The sequence below is a fragment of the Tachyglossus aculeatus genome, chromosome 18, assembly GCF_015852505.1.
Source record: "Tachyglossus aculeatus isolate mTacAcu1 chromosome 18, mTacAcu1.pri, whole genome shotgun sequence".
In the NCBI taxonomy this organism is placed as follows: domain Eukaryota; kingdom Metazoa; phylum Chordata; class Mammalia; order Monotremata; family Tachyglossidae; genus Tachyglossus; species Tachyglossus aculeatus.
The window spans coordinates 6,799,321-6,817,894 of NC_052083.1; the positions used below are offsets into that span (position 1 = coordinate 6,799,321).

Sequence of the window (18,574 nt, forward strand, 5' to 3'; positions counted from 1 at the left end):
GTCGTAGCCTCCGCAAAGATACTCCTGGTCTTCATTTTGACCAGTTGTTTGCCACTTTTGAAGTAAAACGTCCTGGCAGAAAACACCTGACAGATATCTCCGCATTTAGAAATTCTGTGTTAATTATTGGTTCCATAGTTCCAGGACACAAACTATAACTGCTCCAATATTGTCCCATTTTCAAAAGAGTGATTTTTCTTTATTTTTTTCTTTTCTTTATTCCCTTAACTTGGCACCACCCCCTGAAACTGGCCATTTTGACCCATAGTGGTGTCACGCGGCTTTGTAACCCCACCTTTTAAAGCCCTCTGAAAGCCATACGTTAAAGAAGAATCCTGCTCTTTAGTGACTTTCTTCTGGTCCCAGAGCATCTTAGGGATGCACTGCTTTCAGGGTGCCGCCCTCTCTCCCTGTGCTGGAGGCTTGACTCTGAGAAGGGAGAGAAAATGGGCAGACGTTCTCATCTTGAATAAGAGGCTGAGACAGTGTGAGGGGGGGAAGAAGGGGTCAGATTGTGCTAATGGGTTGGAATATGTTAATTAGATCACAGTTTCACATTTAAATGGCAGGCGTCTGGTCTCCAGTCCCTTTTCAATGTGGAATCTATCCAAGTGTGAAGCAGCGAGAAAAGTGTGGCTTACTAGATAGAGCAGAAGCCTGGGAATCAGAAGGAACTGGGTTCTAATTCCAGCTCTGCCACTTGTCAGCTGTGTGATGTTGGGCAAGTCATTTGACTTTTCTGTGCCTCAGTTATCTCATCTGTATAATGGGGATTAAGACTGTAAGTCCCATGCGGGACATGGCCTGTGTCCAACTTCTTTAGCTTGTATCTGCCCCAGCGCTTAGTGCCTGGCACATAGTAAGCACTTAAATACCATTTAGAAAAGAAGGGTGGCAATTGCTGTCAGAAATGGGATGAGGAAGACCACTTTGCTCTTAAATTATTTAAATTGCTTGCATTCCAGAAATTGACCCCTTTTGGAAATTTCCAAGCAGGCCACGAGAGACGTGTCTGATTTGCAGGCAACTCAGTCATTCACTGGCATCATTAGTTTTCTTTCTTCCGAGAGAACACTCCACTTCAAATGACACCCTTATTGTATACCGGCTGCTGTTTATAAATCAGTCGGTTCCCTGAGAATCTCTGTGATGATGCATTTCAGTGAGTAGAACTGTTCAAAGGGGCAAGTGCTTTTCCCCAGAGAAATCTCCATTTTTCTGATACTTGGCAGCATGGCATTTCCAGGGCAAGTTAGCTGAAGAATGAGGTCAAAGGGGGGAAGAAATTAGAACCAAAATTTAGTGGTCCCTAGCCTCAAAACTTGGACCGTTAGAAACCCGAAACCAAGGATGGGCATAGCTAGACTTCCTCAAGTCACAGATTCTGACCTAAGACCCTTTGCAAACTTTTGAGATCAATAACTTGAGCTCCGCATCATATTCCGTATGACGAGGAGGGACGGTTTCCAATTACAACCCACTTTGCTTGGGATTTAGCGATTCTGTATCCAAAGGAACAGCGTGCTTTGTCATCTCCAGCACTTAGTTTGGTGCTCTACACATAGTAAGAGCTCAGTAAATGCCATTGATTCATATTCTCTCTCCACCTTCTCCAGACCATTCTGCGGTACATTGTGAGCTTGCTGCCTTAGCTCTCAGGCGTTCTCTGGCCTGAGTGTTGGCTGTTTTTGTTTGTCAATCACTGAAGTCTCCCCATTTTCTACTAGCATGCATGTTTTCCCCATTATTCTTTGCCCTCATTAGGGTATATAATGAAGATAGTGAAAATAGTAATAATAATAATGATAAATGGTGTCTACTAAGCACTTATCATGTTTTAAGCTCTAAGGTCGAAAGTTAGCCATTCTCTTTATCAAAGCAAGCTTTTTGTTTCGGGTTTTGCTCTGACTTTCTGGTGAGATTAAATTGATTTGAATTTTTTTTACTTGAGTTTCCGAACCAGAACGTTCAACTGGAAGTGTAGAAGCCACTCTATCAATGTGTGAGGCTTAGCTCCTTTCTTTTCAGGTAGATTTCAGGGTGTCAGGAGTTAGGCATTCACCCGAGCTTGCCCTAAAGCTCTCCTTCCTGATAGGTGACCCAAAGAAAGAAAGTTACAATCCAGTTGGCTGGCTTCAAGGGTGTCATGGGAGTGTCTAAGGCCACTGTTGGTTATTCCGTGTAAGGGTGAATTGGAGTGGAAGCCTTGATCCAAGTCCAAGGAGCTTCTGTTTCAGAAGTGATCCTCCTTGGCGCTTTACTGACCCCAGCCAAGCGGCCTGGATTTGAACTGGGCTCAGGAGACGGTCAGGTTGTGGATTGTACATAAGGCTGGAAATCCTGAGCGGATTGCCAACTTCTCCTCTCCCTGTCTCCGAAATTGGACTTTCTAGCTGTGCTCTAGACAACCCACTGCTCGTCCCTGAGCTTTTTTGTTTAGAATAGCTATAACCTTCCCAGCAAGCTTTGAAGACCAAGGTGAGATGAGGGACACGTTATAGAAAGCTTTTCCTATCAGTTTAGGAGAGTTCTGTGTGAAAGGAGGGCCCTCTTAAATCTTCAGCTTGGCTCTGACAAGCCACAGGCTGGAACTTGGAGGTGACCGAGGTGGTGCTAGGGCCGTGGTCGGATTTCAGAGCGTGCTCAGGTCGTTCCCAGGGGATAGGAAGAGCCTTCTGAAAAGTGCCCCTCAGCTTACCTAGGTCTTCAAAGCTTGCTCGGAAAGACTCGGCAAACACATTGGAATGACCTCAGCTGGTAAGGAATGGTGTCGTTCCATTTGTTGGCCGAGTCTCCCGATTGGGCAGAGGTGAGAGCCACTGGGCTATTGAAGAACAACCAGAGCAGTCAGGAGGATGTCAAGGTTGAAAAATCCTCCTCCCACCTAGAATTATTGGACTCCTTCGGCAACCATCTCAGAATAGCCAAGAGTCCATGAGGATTGGCAAGTGACTGGAATGCTGTACCCCTCCAGGCCAGACCTCAGGCTCACTCAGAGCTGTCGTACCCACCCAACTCAGACTAGATCTGATCTGTTTCCAGGGCAGATGACCCAGCACCTTTCGTAAGCATTGCCCGTAATTTTTATTTAAAAATGTCCTTTTTCCTTTCCCTGTTAAAGGAAAAAACTAAAATTCTTTTTTTATAGTTATGAACACACATATACACACGCACACCCCAGCCCCCGCCTGTCTTCCCCAAAGAATCTGTTGTTGATTAGGACCAGAGTAAGCTTAACTAAGGTCTCTGCTGCTTGAAGGCCTTGTCCAAGGCTGATTACTCAATCTCCTAAAGCATTATAAAGAGAAAGAGATCGAACTGAAACTGGCCCATCCAAAAGAGCAGTGGGAACTCTCCCCCAACCTCTGCTACTCTGCCAACTTCAACATAGGGTATTAGGAAACCGTAATAACGTAAAGGGTCACGGTCGTCTTGTGAGTACGATCCTGCTAAATTGACAGGAAGGTTTTTAACCTTATCGTTTTGCCAGCGAGTGACCAGAGGGGCGGCAGGAGTTGAGCTGTGGCTCCATCGCCACCTCTGTCATGTTGGCCCTTCCTCGGGGAGGGCGAAGTTAAGCCCGAGGTTTCATGGGTGTCAAGGAGGAGAGGAGGCAATGCTCCTTCGGCTAGAACTGGAGGGCGTTCACGGGTCTGGCATTGTGGTCTCGGATCTACCTCTGTCATTGCCAAAAGGGCTCTCGGTGCCCCTTCTTTTGTCCTTGCACCTTGCCTCTCACTGTAGATCCGGCAGCACCGATTGACTGGTTTGACTCTGCCGTTGACTTGCTGTTATGTAGAGTCGAGGCACAGAGACCACTTTGGAAATTCCCCAGCTTGTCGGCTCTAGCAGGCCCTTTGAGAAGTAAAAAACCCCGTCGGTTGAAAAAGCCTTGTCATTCTTTCCTTAACTTGTCAGAATTGGCAAATCATCAGCCCTGGAAATGGTCTGATTACCAGGCCTTGTTAAGTCAAGAGCAGAAACTAAGGACAAGGGAGGAAAGATGTATATGTTCGGGACTAATAAAATCACTAACATCATTCTCACATGCCGGTAGAATGTGTGTGTCTTCAAATCGAAAGCTTACATCTTTGTTTTGTCTGTGCAGTTAAAGATGAAAGAGTTTGTTATTCACTGGCTGTAAAATCGGTCCATCTTGGTCGTTCCTTGGCAACAGTGTGCTCTTGGCTATTTTCAGGATCTGCCATATGGGGTGAGGTTAGCCAGAAGAAATGCCACCCAGGGTTGGTTCAGGTATCCGGGGATTAAATGTGACTTTAGGATTTGGAGTTCTACTGGTCACCCTAATTTTAAAAAGTGGGACCCAACCCCCATTTCATGTGGGGTGCCCGATGACCTGCTTGTTAGCCTTGTAGCTGGGAGTCACCCCAAGCTGCGGTTGACCTGGGCTTTTGTGTTAAAGTAAGCCTTCACTGAATCTTGGGATATCACCCCCTTGTCTTTAGTCCCCCGTCCTCCGGATGTGCCTCTCAGCTGGAAGCTTCACAGCCACAAATTGTGCAGGGAGGTAACAGAGAAATTTCGCCTGGCAAACTTCTATGAGCTCTGTGGGTGCAGTGGGAATTTGAGGTAGTACGACATGTGTGCTCACACATACACGCACACGTGAGCTTTTCCAAGGAGGCGAACGCCAGGATTTGGTTCATCCCGAACAAGTAAAAAGGAAAAAAAAACCCACTTATTTAATGACTTCCATATCGAGCGTGGGCTAGTAATTTTGCGCGGTCATGTCAGATAAAGACGACCATAAATTACTGCATACCGAAGCTTACGTGATGTTTTGTTCTTCTGACATACAGGAATATTGAAAATGGAAAAAAAGGTGAAATTGGAAGAGAAAAGCTCCTCGTCACTGGGTATGAACAGAAAATAATATTTACGACAAAATGGCTAAGGCTAGAGAGTCGTCTGGCTGTGGGCGGGGTGAGAGAGAGAGAGAGAAAGAGAGAAAATCAAGCACACAGGTATAGCCTGGCCCCTGTTTTTCACCTGCCAAGCTCTTCTAGGTGTCAGTGCTAAACGTTTAAAAACGTGGAGGGATTATCTTGCCAAGCTCTTCTAGGTGTCAGTGCTAAACGTTTAAAAGCGTGGAGGGATTATCTTTCCAAGTATTTTCCTTGGCCTCTTCTTAGGGGGCTATTAAGTAACCTACTCTATTGGGAAAAGGAGGAGAATTGTCTTCCGTCGATAAATTAGGCAATTTATCATTGTGAAACAGTCAAAGAATGCTCTTCCAACAGCCAAAGAATGAAACCTTTTTGTAAATAAGGAAACAAAATTAAATTTATGGCAGCTGAAGACTTGCAGACTATGGATCCAGCCCAGTGTAATGTATGAGGCAAAGTGGAAGGGTCCACTTGATGGGGAGAGAAAGGATGAGTGGGCCTTAAAACCTAATTTTGCGGTTAAAAGTTGGTCCTCGCCAATCACGGTTGTTTCTATTTTCTGGTTGTCACCATGGCTACCGTGGTATGTTTTACGTGACCACAGTTTTCCGTGGCTGTGTGAAGCACTGTCTGTCACTTTAAGCGAGCTGAGCACTCCTTTGCTCTCTCCAGCATTTCTCGCAGTTGCTGTATCTTTAATGAGATAAATATAATTTATATACACTGAGAGCTGTCCTTCATTCCTGTAGGTATTGGAACTGCCAGTGAAAGACTACTACAAGTCTAGGAATTCCATTATTAAAATGCATGTCCTCAGTTAGTCAGTGATGGTTCATTTTAAGCCCAGAACTTGAAAGTATCTACCAACTCTGTTGTATAGTACTCTCCCAAGCGCTTAGTACAGTGCTCTGCACGGAGTAAGCGCTCAGTAAATATAATTGACTTAATTGTCGTTTTTGATGTAGTTGTTGTCTAACTGCATTTGGGCTTGAGGACTGCACATATTTTCCTGTCTCCTTAGAGGAGGAAAGAGGCATGTTTAATGACCTTGTTTTGTTTACTATTGCCTCTTTTACGCACAACTGGGTAGCCAATTCCAGTGGACAATTAATGAGAAGTAAATCTCTGCATGCTTGTAAAATTGAATTAAATATTCACATTCCTTTTCAGGGAAGCAACACTTAGTTGAAAATTGAGCTGCTTATGGAATTACATTTTTGGTTGAGCACCGTGGCTAAAAGGGAAAATCTGTAAAATTTTCCAGGATAATCATTCCAGGGGACTATTTTCCCCGTTATTCTTTGCCCTCATTAGGGTATATAATGAAGATAGTGAAAATAGTAATAACAGTAATAATGATAAATGGTGTCTACTAAGCACTTATCATGTTTTAAGCTCTGAGGTCGAAAGGTAGCCATTCTCTTTATCAAAGCAAGCTTTTTGTTTTGGATGTTGCTCTGACTTTCCGATAAGATTAAATTGCATTTAATTTTTTTTTTACTCGAGTTTCCGAACCAGAAGTTTCAACTGGAAGTGTGGAAGCCACTCTGTCAATATGTGAGGCTTAGCTCCTTTCTTTTCAGGTAGATTTCAGGGTGTCAGGAGTTAGGCCTTCTCGACTCTGCTCAGGAAGATCTCTTCGCATATTTCACTAAGCTATTCAGAAAATCTAGGCTCAAGACAGCGAATGGGTTATTCACATTCTTCTGCCCTGGACAAGTGACTGGAATAGCTGCTTAAACTTGAATAGTGCTTTCAGGGTAACTTGCAGGGACTATTCACATGATTGGAGAGTGGCTGGTAAAATCTCGAATGTCTTCATTCAGGTAAGAAAAGAGAGAAGGACAAGGAAAAAAAGGAGAAGAAAGACAAAGATCACTACAAACCGAAGCAAAAGAAGAAGAAAAAGAAGAAAAAGAAATCGAAGCAGTATGGTGAGTCGTGAATGAGTCTTAATCAGATCTCAGAGAATGGAACGAATCCCATCTGTACGTTGACTTTAAAAGAGTTTCGAAGGCGGTCCCGTCCTCATTAGCATCGGTCTTGTCTTCGTTTTTGGAAACGTGAACCACTGCTGACTTTGTATGAGCTTGGAAATCATTTGGGGCGTCGCCTCTAGTTTGTGAGATGTGCACCCAACCAGTGACCTGTCGTGACCAGCCTCTGAAGGCCTGTTCATCGGGAACGGAGGGGGTCCTGTCCATGGCAGAACCCTGGGCGATCGGGTGAAGTCCAGGCGTCGGGACAGGGGAGCGGGAAAGAGGTGGTGCAGAACGGGAGATGGGTGGGAAGCCTGGCCTCACCTCGGGCTTCCCTGCTGAGAGGTCATTCCCGGCAACAAGGAAAGGTTGCGAATTCTGTTGTGTGGTACTCTCCCAAGCGCTTAGTTTAGCGCTCAATTAGTACCGCTGATTGATTGGGGTTTCAGTTAAAGCAGAACAGGTCTTTAGGCAGATATTGACCTCGCCAGGATGAGGGGCGGCTTGTCTTGCGTGGAATTGGGTTCTCACCCCGTTACTTCCTGGCCATTTTTTGGCCCCAGACAAGGCAGTTAGTTGTTTGGTAAAACACCCCAGCTCAAGTATTCTGTGCTTTTGTGATGTCTCTTTTGATGGCCGCGGGCCTTATTAAAGTGTTCTTTGATGCCTTTATGTTGCAGACTATTCAGACTACGAAGATAATTCCCTGGAATTTTTGGACGGATGCACCTCTCCTCTCACCCGGTCCTCTGGGAGCTCTCTGGCTTTGAGAAGCATGTTCACAGAGAAAAATTCATCCTATCAGTATCCAAGAGCAATTTTGTCTGTTGATCTTAGTGGAGAAAGTATGTGCACTTAATTGTAGAATGTTTCTTTCTTGACTGCTTAAGCTAATCAGATGGGAAAGGTGAACCCAAAGCGTCATCTAGTTTAAATCCTGGCAAAACAGAGACTGTGCCCTTGGCCAAAGTAGTTGTGAGTCTGACCCGTGAACAGAACTTGGATTCCAGATCCAGTAGTGAGCCGATTCTCCTTAGCCCCAACCTCTGGGAATAGTTCCCCGGCCATAACTCGGGCCCAGAAAACCAGGCTGCGCCGGCAGCGCCAGCAAAGGCAGAATACACTGTTGCCTGCGGTGAGGCCGGGATGGGAGGAGGCACCCTAGGAAGCTGAATTTTGCCAGTCGGGGATGAGGAGGGCTCCATGTACCGTGTTGCAGCCCATTTGCACTGGGAAGCAGTTAAGCCCGCCTCCTGAGTGTTCGGTGAAATGGGTTCTCGGCAGGACAGGTTCTTGGCAGGGAGCCCTGCTGTTGCTTTGTCACTTGGGGAGATGGAGTCATAGTTTGAGGGTGTCACTTCATGCGCTCAGGCACTTGTGTACACAAAATATCCACGTGACACAAAAGACTCTGACCCAATGTCAAAGGCGAAATGGAACAAAACATTTACTAGATTGGCCCAGAACCGTTGCCGAGGTACTTGTATTAACGTTTAACGGACAAGTCCTCTTCTTCCTGTTTGAGCGTGGTGCCTTTTACAAGGATGATAGGCTAGCTTTAGTTTCCCTCAACTTGCCTACAGTATTCCAGGGATTGAATGACTCACCCTCTAACAGCTGGGCCATTTCACGCAATGCCCTAGCTGTATCTCTCTCTCTCTCTCTCTTTCTCTCTCTTTCTCTCTCTCTTTCTCCCCCCCCCCCCCCCAAAATCAAAGGCAAGAAGCACTTGAATCAATTGCTAAAAGTACTGCATTGTGGTTTCCCCCTTGGAGTGTCTTCCTTCGGCTATCTGCTCAGTGATTTGTCTTCTTTTTTCCTTAACCCCTCCCCTTCCTCGAAACCATCTGTCCATATAACATTTAGGTGATGTGCTAGAGCGTGCTGACTAGCTGGAAAATGTACTTAGGCCATTTGTGTATCTTCACTAGACTTGTCGGATATGGAGTTCCTGGATGATTCTTCCACGGAGAGCCTGCTGCTGAGCGGCGACGAGTACAATCAGGATTTCGACTCCACCAATTTTGAAGAATCTCAGGATGAAGACGATGCTCTTAATGAGATCGTCAGATGTATTTGCGAAATGGACGAGGAGAACGGCTTTATGATTCAGGTAATGCTAATTGTTTCTCCCGGCCCAAGAACAGTTGATTCGGGAATCCAGTTCCCGGGATCGTATGGATCCAATTCTGGTTTTCCTTCATCTCTTCAGGCACGTGTAGGGAAGTTGTAAAGATCAGGGCCGGATATGCTGATGCTCCCCACCGGCAGGGGATAGGAAACTTCGTGGTTCAAGACCTGTGTCTTCCCTGCTCTGTATCTGCCTGTGTAGTTAATCTCTGCTCGCTGGGGATTGGCTGCCCAGTTGCCAGGGATGGCTACGGCAGCCAACATCTCTCTTCCTCGGGGACCACAGGGTTTTTGGTTCACTGTGGGATCATTTACATGTTCCCCGAACCCGAGTACAGTGTTCTGTGCGCTGGATGTGCTTGATAAATACTGTTGGCATGGTGACTTCATTCCACGTTGGCGACTGTCCCCGCGAAGACTTCCCAGTAGCTCTGTCTGAATCCTGTTACCAGGAGCCATGGCCCTCAGGATGCACACACATGCTCGCGCTTTCTCTCGCTCTCTTTCTCTCTCTTTCCTCTCTCTCTACTCTCCTGGACCGGGTCCCTGCGTGATGCCTGTTAGGGGCCTCGGGAGTTCCTCAGGCAGGCAGAGGTGAGAGGGAGACAAGCAGTCAGTTCTAAGATGATGGCCTCTTTCCCTTGTCAGAGTGTCAGGTGATCCATAACTGTCCAGATCATATGCCTTCCCCAAATTCCTCCAATGGGGAATCTAGATAAGTTTTGAGAGAAACTGCCCTAGTGGCTGCTGGGATGTCCCACCTTCCCTTCTGTCTTCTGTTCGTCAAAACCAAGAACGGGAGAGTTTTCAGGAAGCTTCGGACTTCTTGGAATCTTCTCCTGGATGAGGAAATCGGTTTGGTTTTCTGGGGAATGGGTCAGAAAGCGTTACCAGCTGCCGTGAGGAGAAAATTCCAGAAAGAGGAGGCTGGCGTGGCCTCAGTGGATCTGAATCTGCGGCTTGGTGCCTGCCCGTGAAGGGCGAGCGCCTGGCCCCGACAGCTGGAGGTCACTGGAGCGGGGGCGGCGGGGTCTCTAAAGGATGTCTGGTTGTGTGCTGGCAGTGTGAAGAGTGCCTATGCTGGCAGCACAGCGTGTGCATGGGGCTGGTGGAGGACAGCATCCCCGAACAGTACATCTGCTACGTCTGCCGGGACCCGCCAGGTGAGCCAGGCCCGGGGAGGCGGGTGAACCGTCCTGTCCACCCTAGGCGGCGTCCAGCCCCGTGCCTGCCGGCCAGCCACCCATTTCTCAGGAAACACCACTTCCGTTTCTTGGGCAATCCTTCGAGACCTTTTTTGTGACTCCAGTGGGGAATAAGACTGATCCACAGACTGTTGATTGACACTTAGATTTCATTCATTCGTTCCATTGTATTAATTGAGCGCTTACTGTGTGCAGAGCACTGTATTAAACGCTTGGGAGAGAACAGTATAACAATAGGCAGACACAATCCCTCTACAGTCTAGGCGGGGGGGACAGGTTAATATAAATAAATTACGGATATATACGGCTGTGTAATTTAGAAACCCCTCTGGGGCAGCAGTCTCCTACTCTGGCCCAATAAGGGCGGTGTGGCAATGTCTTCTTTCCCTTTTTGTCTTCCTAGCCTCACATTGAAGCCCTCCCCAGCAGCCAGCCTGATGCAAGGGGGAGTTGGGAAGGGGCCGCGGCCAGGCTTTTGAGGGTGTTCCCTCCCCAAAAGTCGGCCTAGGGTGGGTTGACTGATTCCTTCGTGCCACTCCTGAGCCTGAGAGCCAGCTGCCCTCCCACCGGGTCCCCTGAAACTACCGGCTAGGGAAATGTCTCTGGCTGTGGCTGTCCTTAAGGACAATTAGGCCTCCTGTTGGTAGAACTTCCCTGCTCCCTTGGTGGGCCGGAATAGTAATAATAATAATAATAATAATAATAATGGCATTTGTTAAGCGCTTACTATAATAATAATGATCACATTTGTTAAGCGCTTACTATGTGCAAAGCACTATTCTAACTTCTGGGGAGAGTACAAGGTGATCAGGTTGACCCACTTGGGGCTCACAGTCTTAATCCCCATTTTACAAATGAGGTAACTGAGGCACAAAGAAGTTGTGACTTGCCCAAAGTCACACAGCTGACAAGCGGCTGTGCCAAGCACTGTTCTAAGCATTAGGGTAGATAGAGGGTAATCAGGTTGTTCCACGTGGGGCTCACAGTCTTTATCCCCATTTTACAGATGAGGCACAGAGAAGTTAAGCGACTTTGTTACTGTGGCCGTTCCTTGGGTGGCTGTGGGGTCCCCAGCAGTGGTGACCTCAGGTCAGGGTATCCCTCCTACAGGGCTGCTGCCGGGCACCTCCGCTGGGACCCGCCCCACCTAAAAACTTTGGTCTCTCTCTTGCCCGCAGGCCAGAGATGGAGTTCAAAATATCGTTACGATAAGGACTGGCTGAGCAGCGGGCACATGTGTGGCCTATCCTTTATGAAAGAAAATTACTCTGACCTCAATGCCAAAAAGATCCTGTCAACGCATCACCTGCTCGCGGACGTGTACGGCGTAACGGAAATCCTGCACGGCTTGCAACTCAAGATCGGGATTCTCAAGTAAGGGCAGCTTCTGGAGAGAGGCTGGGGGGACGGAGCCGACTGGGTCGGAAACCCCGGCGCGATTTTTATTTCGGGAGTTCTGTATGCCACCTGGAGGAAAGACTCCTAGCCATCAAACAGTATCCGGTTTTGCTGTGTCAGATTCAGGAACAAGGGAGCTGAGCTAGGATTAGGGGGATCCTGCTTTCTTCGGGAAATTGCAACAATGAGCCGCCAGCAGCACAGAGGCATCTTTTCTCGGCCTTCGGCCTAGCCGGCTCAATTCTGGTTTTCAGTGGAAAAGAAGCGTATCTGTGCATCATCTGTCGTCCGACAGCACGAGACATCTCGCCTTTCCGAAACCAGGCACCAAAAAGCCGAGCTGTCAAAGTGGAAGATCCTGGAGTCCGTGCTCTGTAAACAGGCAGGCTCCTGTCTGAAGTCACACTTGTTTTGGTTGGTAGCGGGTGGTCAGAGCTAGAAGAAAGTCAGGTAAATAGATGGGCAGCCTCAGGTCTCAGTTCCTTGAGGAGGGAGCCAAGCCCTGCCGTCCCCTCTGGACTGTAAGCTCGTTGTAGACCTGCCAACTCTCTTATGTTGTTATGTTGTACACTCCCAAGCCGTTGGTACAGTGCTCTACATACAGAAAACACTCAGTTAATGTGATTGTTCGACTAACTGATCCAGTGGCCAGAGCACTGCTCCAGGAATTTGGGGAGCTGAGTTCTAGTCCCGTCTCTTCCCGTACCTGGCTGACGTGGGCGAAGACCGTACATGCATTTCGTGCCATTCCCAAGCCCCTGTCCGCCAACTCGTCCACTGCACTCTGGGCTCTGGCGGGAACACGGCAGACAGGGACGGCATTTAGAATCAATTCCTCGGTGCATGTTTTCCATTCTGAAGAGTCGGATCCGAAGCCCATCAGCTTTCTTGACTGCGACCTCATCATCGCGGGGGGCTTGGCTTTCCAAAACACACGCCCCGTTTTCATCCTCATATCCGCGCCCCCCCGTCCTCCTCCCCGTCCCCCGTCATTTTTGAGTTCCCCTGGGTTAAAAGGGATCAGCCGCTGGCAGCTCGGCCTCGTCGTGGCTTGTTGAAACAAGTCTGTTTTGCCACTCGTTAGCTTCTCTGGTGATGGTTGGGCCAGGAAAGGGTGCTGATTCTACTGGCCAAATAAGGGCTAAGGGGGTGGGTGGGAGGGGGGCGGTGTGGGGTGGTCAACTGGCTCCTGTTTCAGTTCTATCCTTAGCCCCCCATTACCATGGAGGATAGAGAGTTGTTCCGTAGTAGATTCTCCATGCTAGAAACCTACCACTTATTTTAGTGACGACTAACAGGTGTGTAGACAGCCCTCTGTGAGCGAGTTGATCCCAGAACCAGGGGTGCCCCAGTGTTCCCACCTCAGGTGCCCTCAGCAGGCGGTGAGCCAACGTTATGTCGCGCGAGGTGCCGAATGGTGTTGGTTTCATCTCTCTTTCAAAAAGGGCCACCCCTTCCCAGGGTCATTCTAATCCGCAAAACCCTCTGCACGTCGAATTGCTCATCGGCCGCACCACCCTGGTTAAAGTGGCGGGCTGGGAATTTGAGTAGATGTTGAGGCTTTCACTCTGTAACCCTGTTTCCCTCCTCCTCTCCCCTCTCTTTCAGGAATAAACACCATCCTGACCTCCACCTCTGGGCTTGTTCGGGGCTACGGAAAGACCAAGACCAAGGAGCTGTGGATGTCCCGCCCAAAGCCACCCTGCTGCTGGGACCCACTCACCCCGAGGAGAGGACCTGCCCCAGGCAGGGCCGCCGGGAGCCGCCCAGCCTGGCGCCCAATGTGCAGGGCACCTACATCACGAGCGAGCACAGCTACCAGAAGCCGCAGAACTTTGGTCAGGACTGCAGGGCTGCCGTGGATCCTCGGAGCTCCGAAGACGAGGAGGACACGAGCAGTTGGGAAGAGGAGCGGGAATTCTGTTGCGCTGGTAGAAACTGCCCACCCTGCTCAGTCAAAGAAGATGGGGCGAGTGGACAGGTAACAGGCTTTCTTTCTTCTAGAGTCCTCCCATCTCCTCAGCAGTAATAGTATTGCTCAGATGCTTGCTGTGGGCAGAGCTCTCTATTAAGGACAGGGAATCATTTCATATGGGATTTAATAATAATAATAATAATGATGATGGAATTTATTAAGCCCTTACTATGTGCAAAGCACTGCTCTAAGCGCTGGGGAAGTTACAGGTGATCAGGTTGTCCCACGGAGGGTTCACAGTCTTCATCCCCATTTTCCAGATGAGGTAACTGAGGCCCAGAGAAGTTAAGTGACCTGCCCAAAGTCACACAGCTGACAATTGGCGGAGCCGGGATTTGAACTCATGACCTCGGACTCCATAGCCCGTGCTCTTTCCGCTGAGCCACGCTGCTTCTCTAAGACATGGTCCCTGTCCCTCGTTGGGCGGGGGGGAGGCTGACTCACAATCTAAAAAGCCTCCAGAACAGTCTCAATCATCAATCAATCGTATTTATTGAGCGCTTACTGTGTGCAGAGCACTGTACTAAGCGCTTGGGAAGTACAAGTTGGCAACATATAGAGACAGTCCCTACCCAACAGTGGGCTCACAGTCTAAAAACCAGAATGGGCCGCAGTCTTTCTACGGGGTCACGATCCTACTTTCTTTCATGTGCTTAAGGTGATGCCCCCATAGACCAGGCAGACAAATCCACCCATTTACCGGGCCGGTCGTCTCCCAGGACCCTTCAGTGGTCCCCTGGCTGCCCCCTGAAATCACAGTCAGCACCGAACCAGGACAAATGGATGATTGTGTGCGTGGGCTGATGATTCTTAGTCCCCACAATATCTCGTTCCTACACTACTCTGCTCCTTCGGGGTTTCCCAGCCCGAGGAAGGTGGAGTCGGGCCTAGCTCCACGCGGAGCTCAGTTTGTTCTCTGGCACCTGGAGTGGAGATTCCTGGCAAGCTGGCCAGCTCCCAGCGGGCGGGAGCGGAAGAATCCGCCGAGCTTCTTCCACAGATGGAACAAACCAGGTCCCATCTGGTTCCAGTTAACATGCCTCCCACTCTAAGCCAGTGTTTAAGGCCAAGCCGGGCTCGCCACGAATTTCATACGGGCTGGGCCGTTTTTGGCTCCTTGCTAGAATAGCACCAGAAATTGGTCACGGAGCTAAAGAAGAAGACCCCCGCCCTGGGCAGAGTTGGCTAAATCCCCTTTTTCCCTTTTCGTCCCTGCTTGCAAGAAGCAAGGAGCAGGCCGTGGTGGGCAAGGAAAGTAGGGTGTGCGTTTCAAACGTTTGCCAGTGGGGTCCTGGATGGGCTGGAGTTCTCGAGGTGCATTCTTGGACCCTGAGAAGTAAGCTGTCAAGCCCCTCAAAGTCCCCAATTTTGGACCTCCAGCAGCTCCTCCAATTTCCCTGCAGTTCCCCTAATGGGAGAGTTCCCAGGGTGCCCCTCTTGGCCTCCAAGAGATGGTTTCGGGGTGCGCCTTGGGGAGCAAGGGTGATTGGATAATCATCAATCAATCAATCAATCAATCGTATTTATTGAGCGCTTACTATGTGCAGAGCACTGCACTAAGCGCTTGGGAAGTACAAATTGGCATCACATAGAGACAGTCCCTACCCAACAGTGGGCTCACAGTCTAAAAGGGGGAGACAGAGAACAGAACCAAACATACCAACAAAATAAAATAAGTAGGATAGAAATGTACAAGTAAAATATATAAATAAATAAATAAATAGAGTAATAAATATGTGCAACCGTATATACATATATACAGGTGCTGTGGGGAAGGGAAGGAGGTAAGACGGGGGGATGGATCATCCAAGGGGTCGCCTCTGGCACTAAAGCGGCTTTGAGGCCAGTTAATAATAATAATGATGATAATGATTATGGTATCATCATCAATCGTATTTATTGAGCGCTTACTATGTGCAGAGCACTGTACTGAGCGCTTGGAAAGTACAAATTGGCAACATATAGAGACAGTCCCTACCCAACAGTGGGCTTACAGTCTAAAAGGGGGAGACAGAGAGCAAAACCAAACATACTAACAAAATAAAATAGAATAGATATGTACGAGTAAAATAAATAAATAAATAGAGTAATAAATGTGTACAAACGTATATACATATATACAGGTGATGTGGGGAAGGGAAGGTTGGGGGGGATGGAGAGGGGAATGAGGGGGAGAGGAAGGAAGGGGCTCAGTCTGGGAAGGCCTCCTGGAGGAGGTGAGCTCTCAGTAGGGCCTTGAAGGGAGGAAGAGAGCTAGCTTGGAGGATGGGCAGAGGGATTGGGGGCATTCCAGGCCCGGGGGATGACGTGGGCCGGGGGCCGATGGTGGGACAGGCGAGAACGAGGTACGGTGAGGAGATTAGCGGCGGAGGAGCGGAGGGTGCGGGCTGGGCTGGAGAAGCAGAGAAGGGAGGGGAGGGAGGAGGGTATTTGTTAAGTGCTTACTTACTATGTGCCAGGCACTGTACCGAGCACTGCGGTGGTTACAAACAGATTGGGTTGGACACAGTCCCTGTCCCACGTGGGGCTCACGGTCTCGATCCCCATTTTACAGATAAAGTAACTGAGGCACAGAGCCGTTAAGTGACTCACCCAAGGTCGCACGGCAGACAAGTGGCAAAGCCGGGATTAGAACCCTTTGACCTTCTGACTCCCGGGCTTGGGCTCCAGCCACTATGCCGTGCCGTTCCTCAGTAGGAGCGGATCTCTCTGCTGTTGTTCTGCTAGAAGCAGCGTGACTCAGTGGAAAGAGCCTGTGCTTTGGAGTCTGAGGTCATGGGTTCAAATCCCGGCTCCGCTAATTGTCAGCTCTGTGACCTTGGGCAAGTCACTTAACTTCTCTGGGCCTCAGTTACCTCATCTGTAAAATGAGGATGAAGACTGTGAACCCCCTTTGGGACAACCTGATCACCTTGTAACCTCCCCAGCACTTAGAACAGTGCTTTGCACATGGTAAGTGCTTAATAAATGCCATCATTATTATTATTATTATGTCCAAAACAGCTGGCTCCAGATCTTCCGTTGTGTTAAATGATAAAAGAGAAAGCATTAGGGACCGTCTCTATATGTTGCCAACTTGTACTTCCCAAGCGCTTAGTACTGTGCTCTGCACACAGTAAGTGCTCAATAAATACAATTGAATGAATGAATTAAAATCATTTTTAATGTTTTTAGGCTTTTACCTTTTTTATTCTTTTTTCCACTATTTCCACCCAGTTGATTTCTGGCCCGGCACTCACCACTGCTAGATAATAATAATAACAATAACGATGGCATTTATTAAACGCTTACTGCGTGCAAAGCACTGTTCTAAGCACCGGGGAGGTTACAAGCTGATCGGGTTGTCCCACGGGGGGCTCCCAGTGTTCATCCCCATTTTCCAGATGAGGTAACTGAGGCCTAGAGAAGTGACTTGTCCAAAGTCACACAGCTGACAGTTGGCGGAGCTGGGGTTTGAACCCATGAGCTCCGACTCCAAAGCCCGGGCTCTTTCCACTGAGCCGCACTGAGACTGAGCCACTCTGATCCAGCCCCGTCCCCCAGCCCACGTCCATCCCCTCCCACCGCCCCCTGACCCACGCACTGTGTGATCTGCACATCCATCCACAGCACCTGTATATATGTATATATGTTTGTACATATTTATTACTCTATTTATTTTACCTGTATATATCTATTCTATTTATTTTATTTTGTTAGTATGTTTGGTTTTGCTCTCTGTCTCCCCCTTTTAGACTGTGAGCCCCCTGTTGGGTAGGGACTGTCTCTGTATGTTGCCAATTTGCACTTCCCAAGCGCTTAGTACAGTGCTCTGCACATAGTAAGCACTCAATAAATACGATTGATGATGATGATGGTGATGATGATCCACCCTGTCCCGCTGGAACCCGTGGTTCTGCCTCTTCCTTGGGCAGGCCATTGGACCCCGTGGCACAGCCCCAAGCCGGAGTTTCAGCATGGCTGCAAAGTTCCCCAAACCCAGGCGAAGGAGGGTCCATCATCCTCCGGGATGGGGCAGGGCTGGGGACATCACAGAGGCCTCTCTCCCCTTCCCCACTCAGCCTTTCCCCTTTGAGAGGAAAGCATGGGGCGTGCCAGGCCCAAGATGGCCTAACGATGCCCCAGGCTGGGCGGTCAATCGCTCACCGCGACTGGGACCCCCAAAACCACCGCTGATGGACTCTCTTTTGACTGTTCCCCCTGGAGACAAATGCAGCCACCGCCAGTACTGGCTACGGGGGGCCCGAGAAGAGAGGAGCGGCAGAGCCAGGGGACTCCCCACTCCAGTGGCAGCTCAACCTCCTGACTCACATCGAAAGCGTGCAGAACGAAGTGACCAGCCGGATGGACCTCATAGAGAAGGAAGTGGATGGTAATTCTGGGGACGCCGGCTCTTTGGGGGTTTTGTGTTGTTGTTCGTTTGATGGTATTTGTTAAGCGCTTACTGTGTGCCAGGCACTGTACTAAGGACTGGGGTAGGTATAAGCTAGTCAGGTTGGACGCAGGTGGTCCGTCAGTAGTGTTTATTAAGTGCTTACTCTATGCGGGACACTGTACTAAGTACTTGGGAGAAAGAGCTAAAAACGGGTGGGAGGGAAAGCCTTCCGAAGACAGTGGGGTCACCGACAAGACCCGGGCTCACCCTTCCTGCCTTAGGTTTCTGGGGTTCTTGGGTTGACTTTGTGTGTCGGTTTGTCATTCATTGTACAGTGCTAAGCGCTTAGTACAGTGCCCTGCACATAGTAAGCGCTCAATAAATACGATTGATGATGATTCAATCGTATTTATTGAGCGCTTACTGTGTGCAGAGCACTGTACTAAGCACTTGGGAAGTACAAGTCGGCCTACCCAACAACGGGCTCACAGTCTAGAAGGGGGAGACAGACAACAGAAGAAAACACGTACATAAACATCTGTGGGAAAGCAAGAGAATTGTCCTCCACTTGCAAAGATGACACTGCCGTCAGTGAAACAATGTGT

The 18,574-nt window shown here is 48.8% G+C and overlaps 1 protein-coding gene across 8 annotated transcripts in view; it reads left to right on the forward strand.

Annotated features, from left to right (window-relative positions):
- The window catches only part of PHF20L1 (PHD finger protein 20 like 1), a 60,087-nt gene that overhangs the window by 39,534 nt on the left and 1,979 nt on the right, over positions 1-18,574 (forward strand). For all 8 annotated transcript variants that reach the window (XM_038760233.1, XM_038760232.1, XM_038760240.1 and 5 more), the window contains 8 exons: positions 4,821-4,877; positions 6,734-6,841; positions 7,567-7,731; positions 8,818-8,999; positions 10,080-10,179; positions 11,400-11,595; positions 13,228-13,600; positions 17,801-17,966. In XM_038760233.1, coding sequence (XP_038616161.1) covers positions 4,821-4,877; positions 6,734-6,841; positions 7,567-7,731; positions 8,818-8,999; positions 10,080-10,179; positions 11,400-11,595; positions 13,228-13,600; positions 17,801-17,966 — 1,347 coding nt within the window. The remainder of the gene's footprint in view (positions 1-4,820; positions 4,878-6,733; positions 6,842-7,566; positions 7,732-8,817; positions 9,000-10,079; positions 10,180-11,399; positions 11,596-13,227; positions 13,601-17,800; positions 17,967-18,574) is intronic.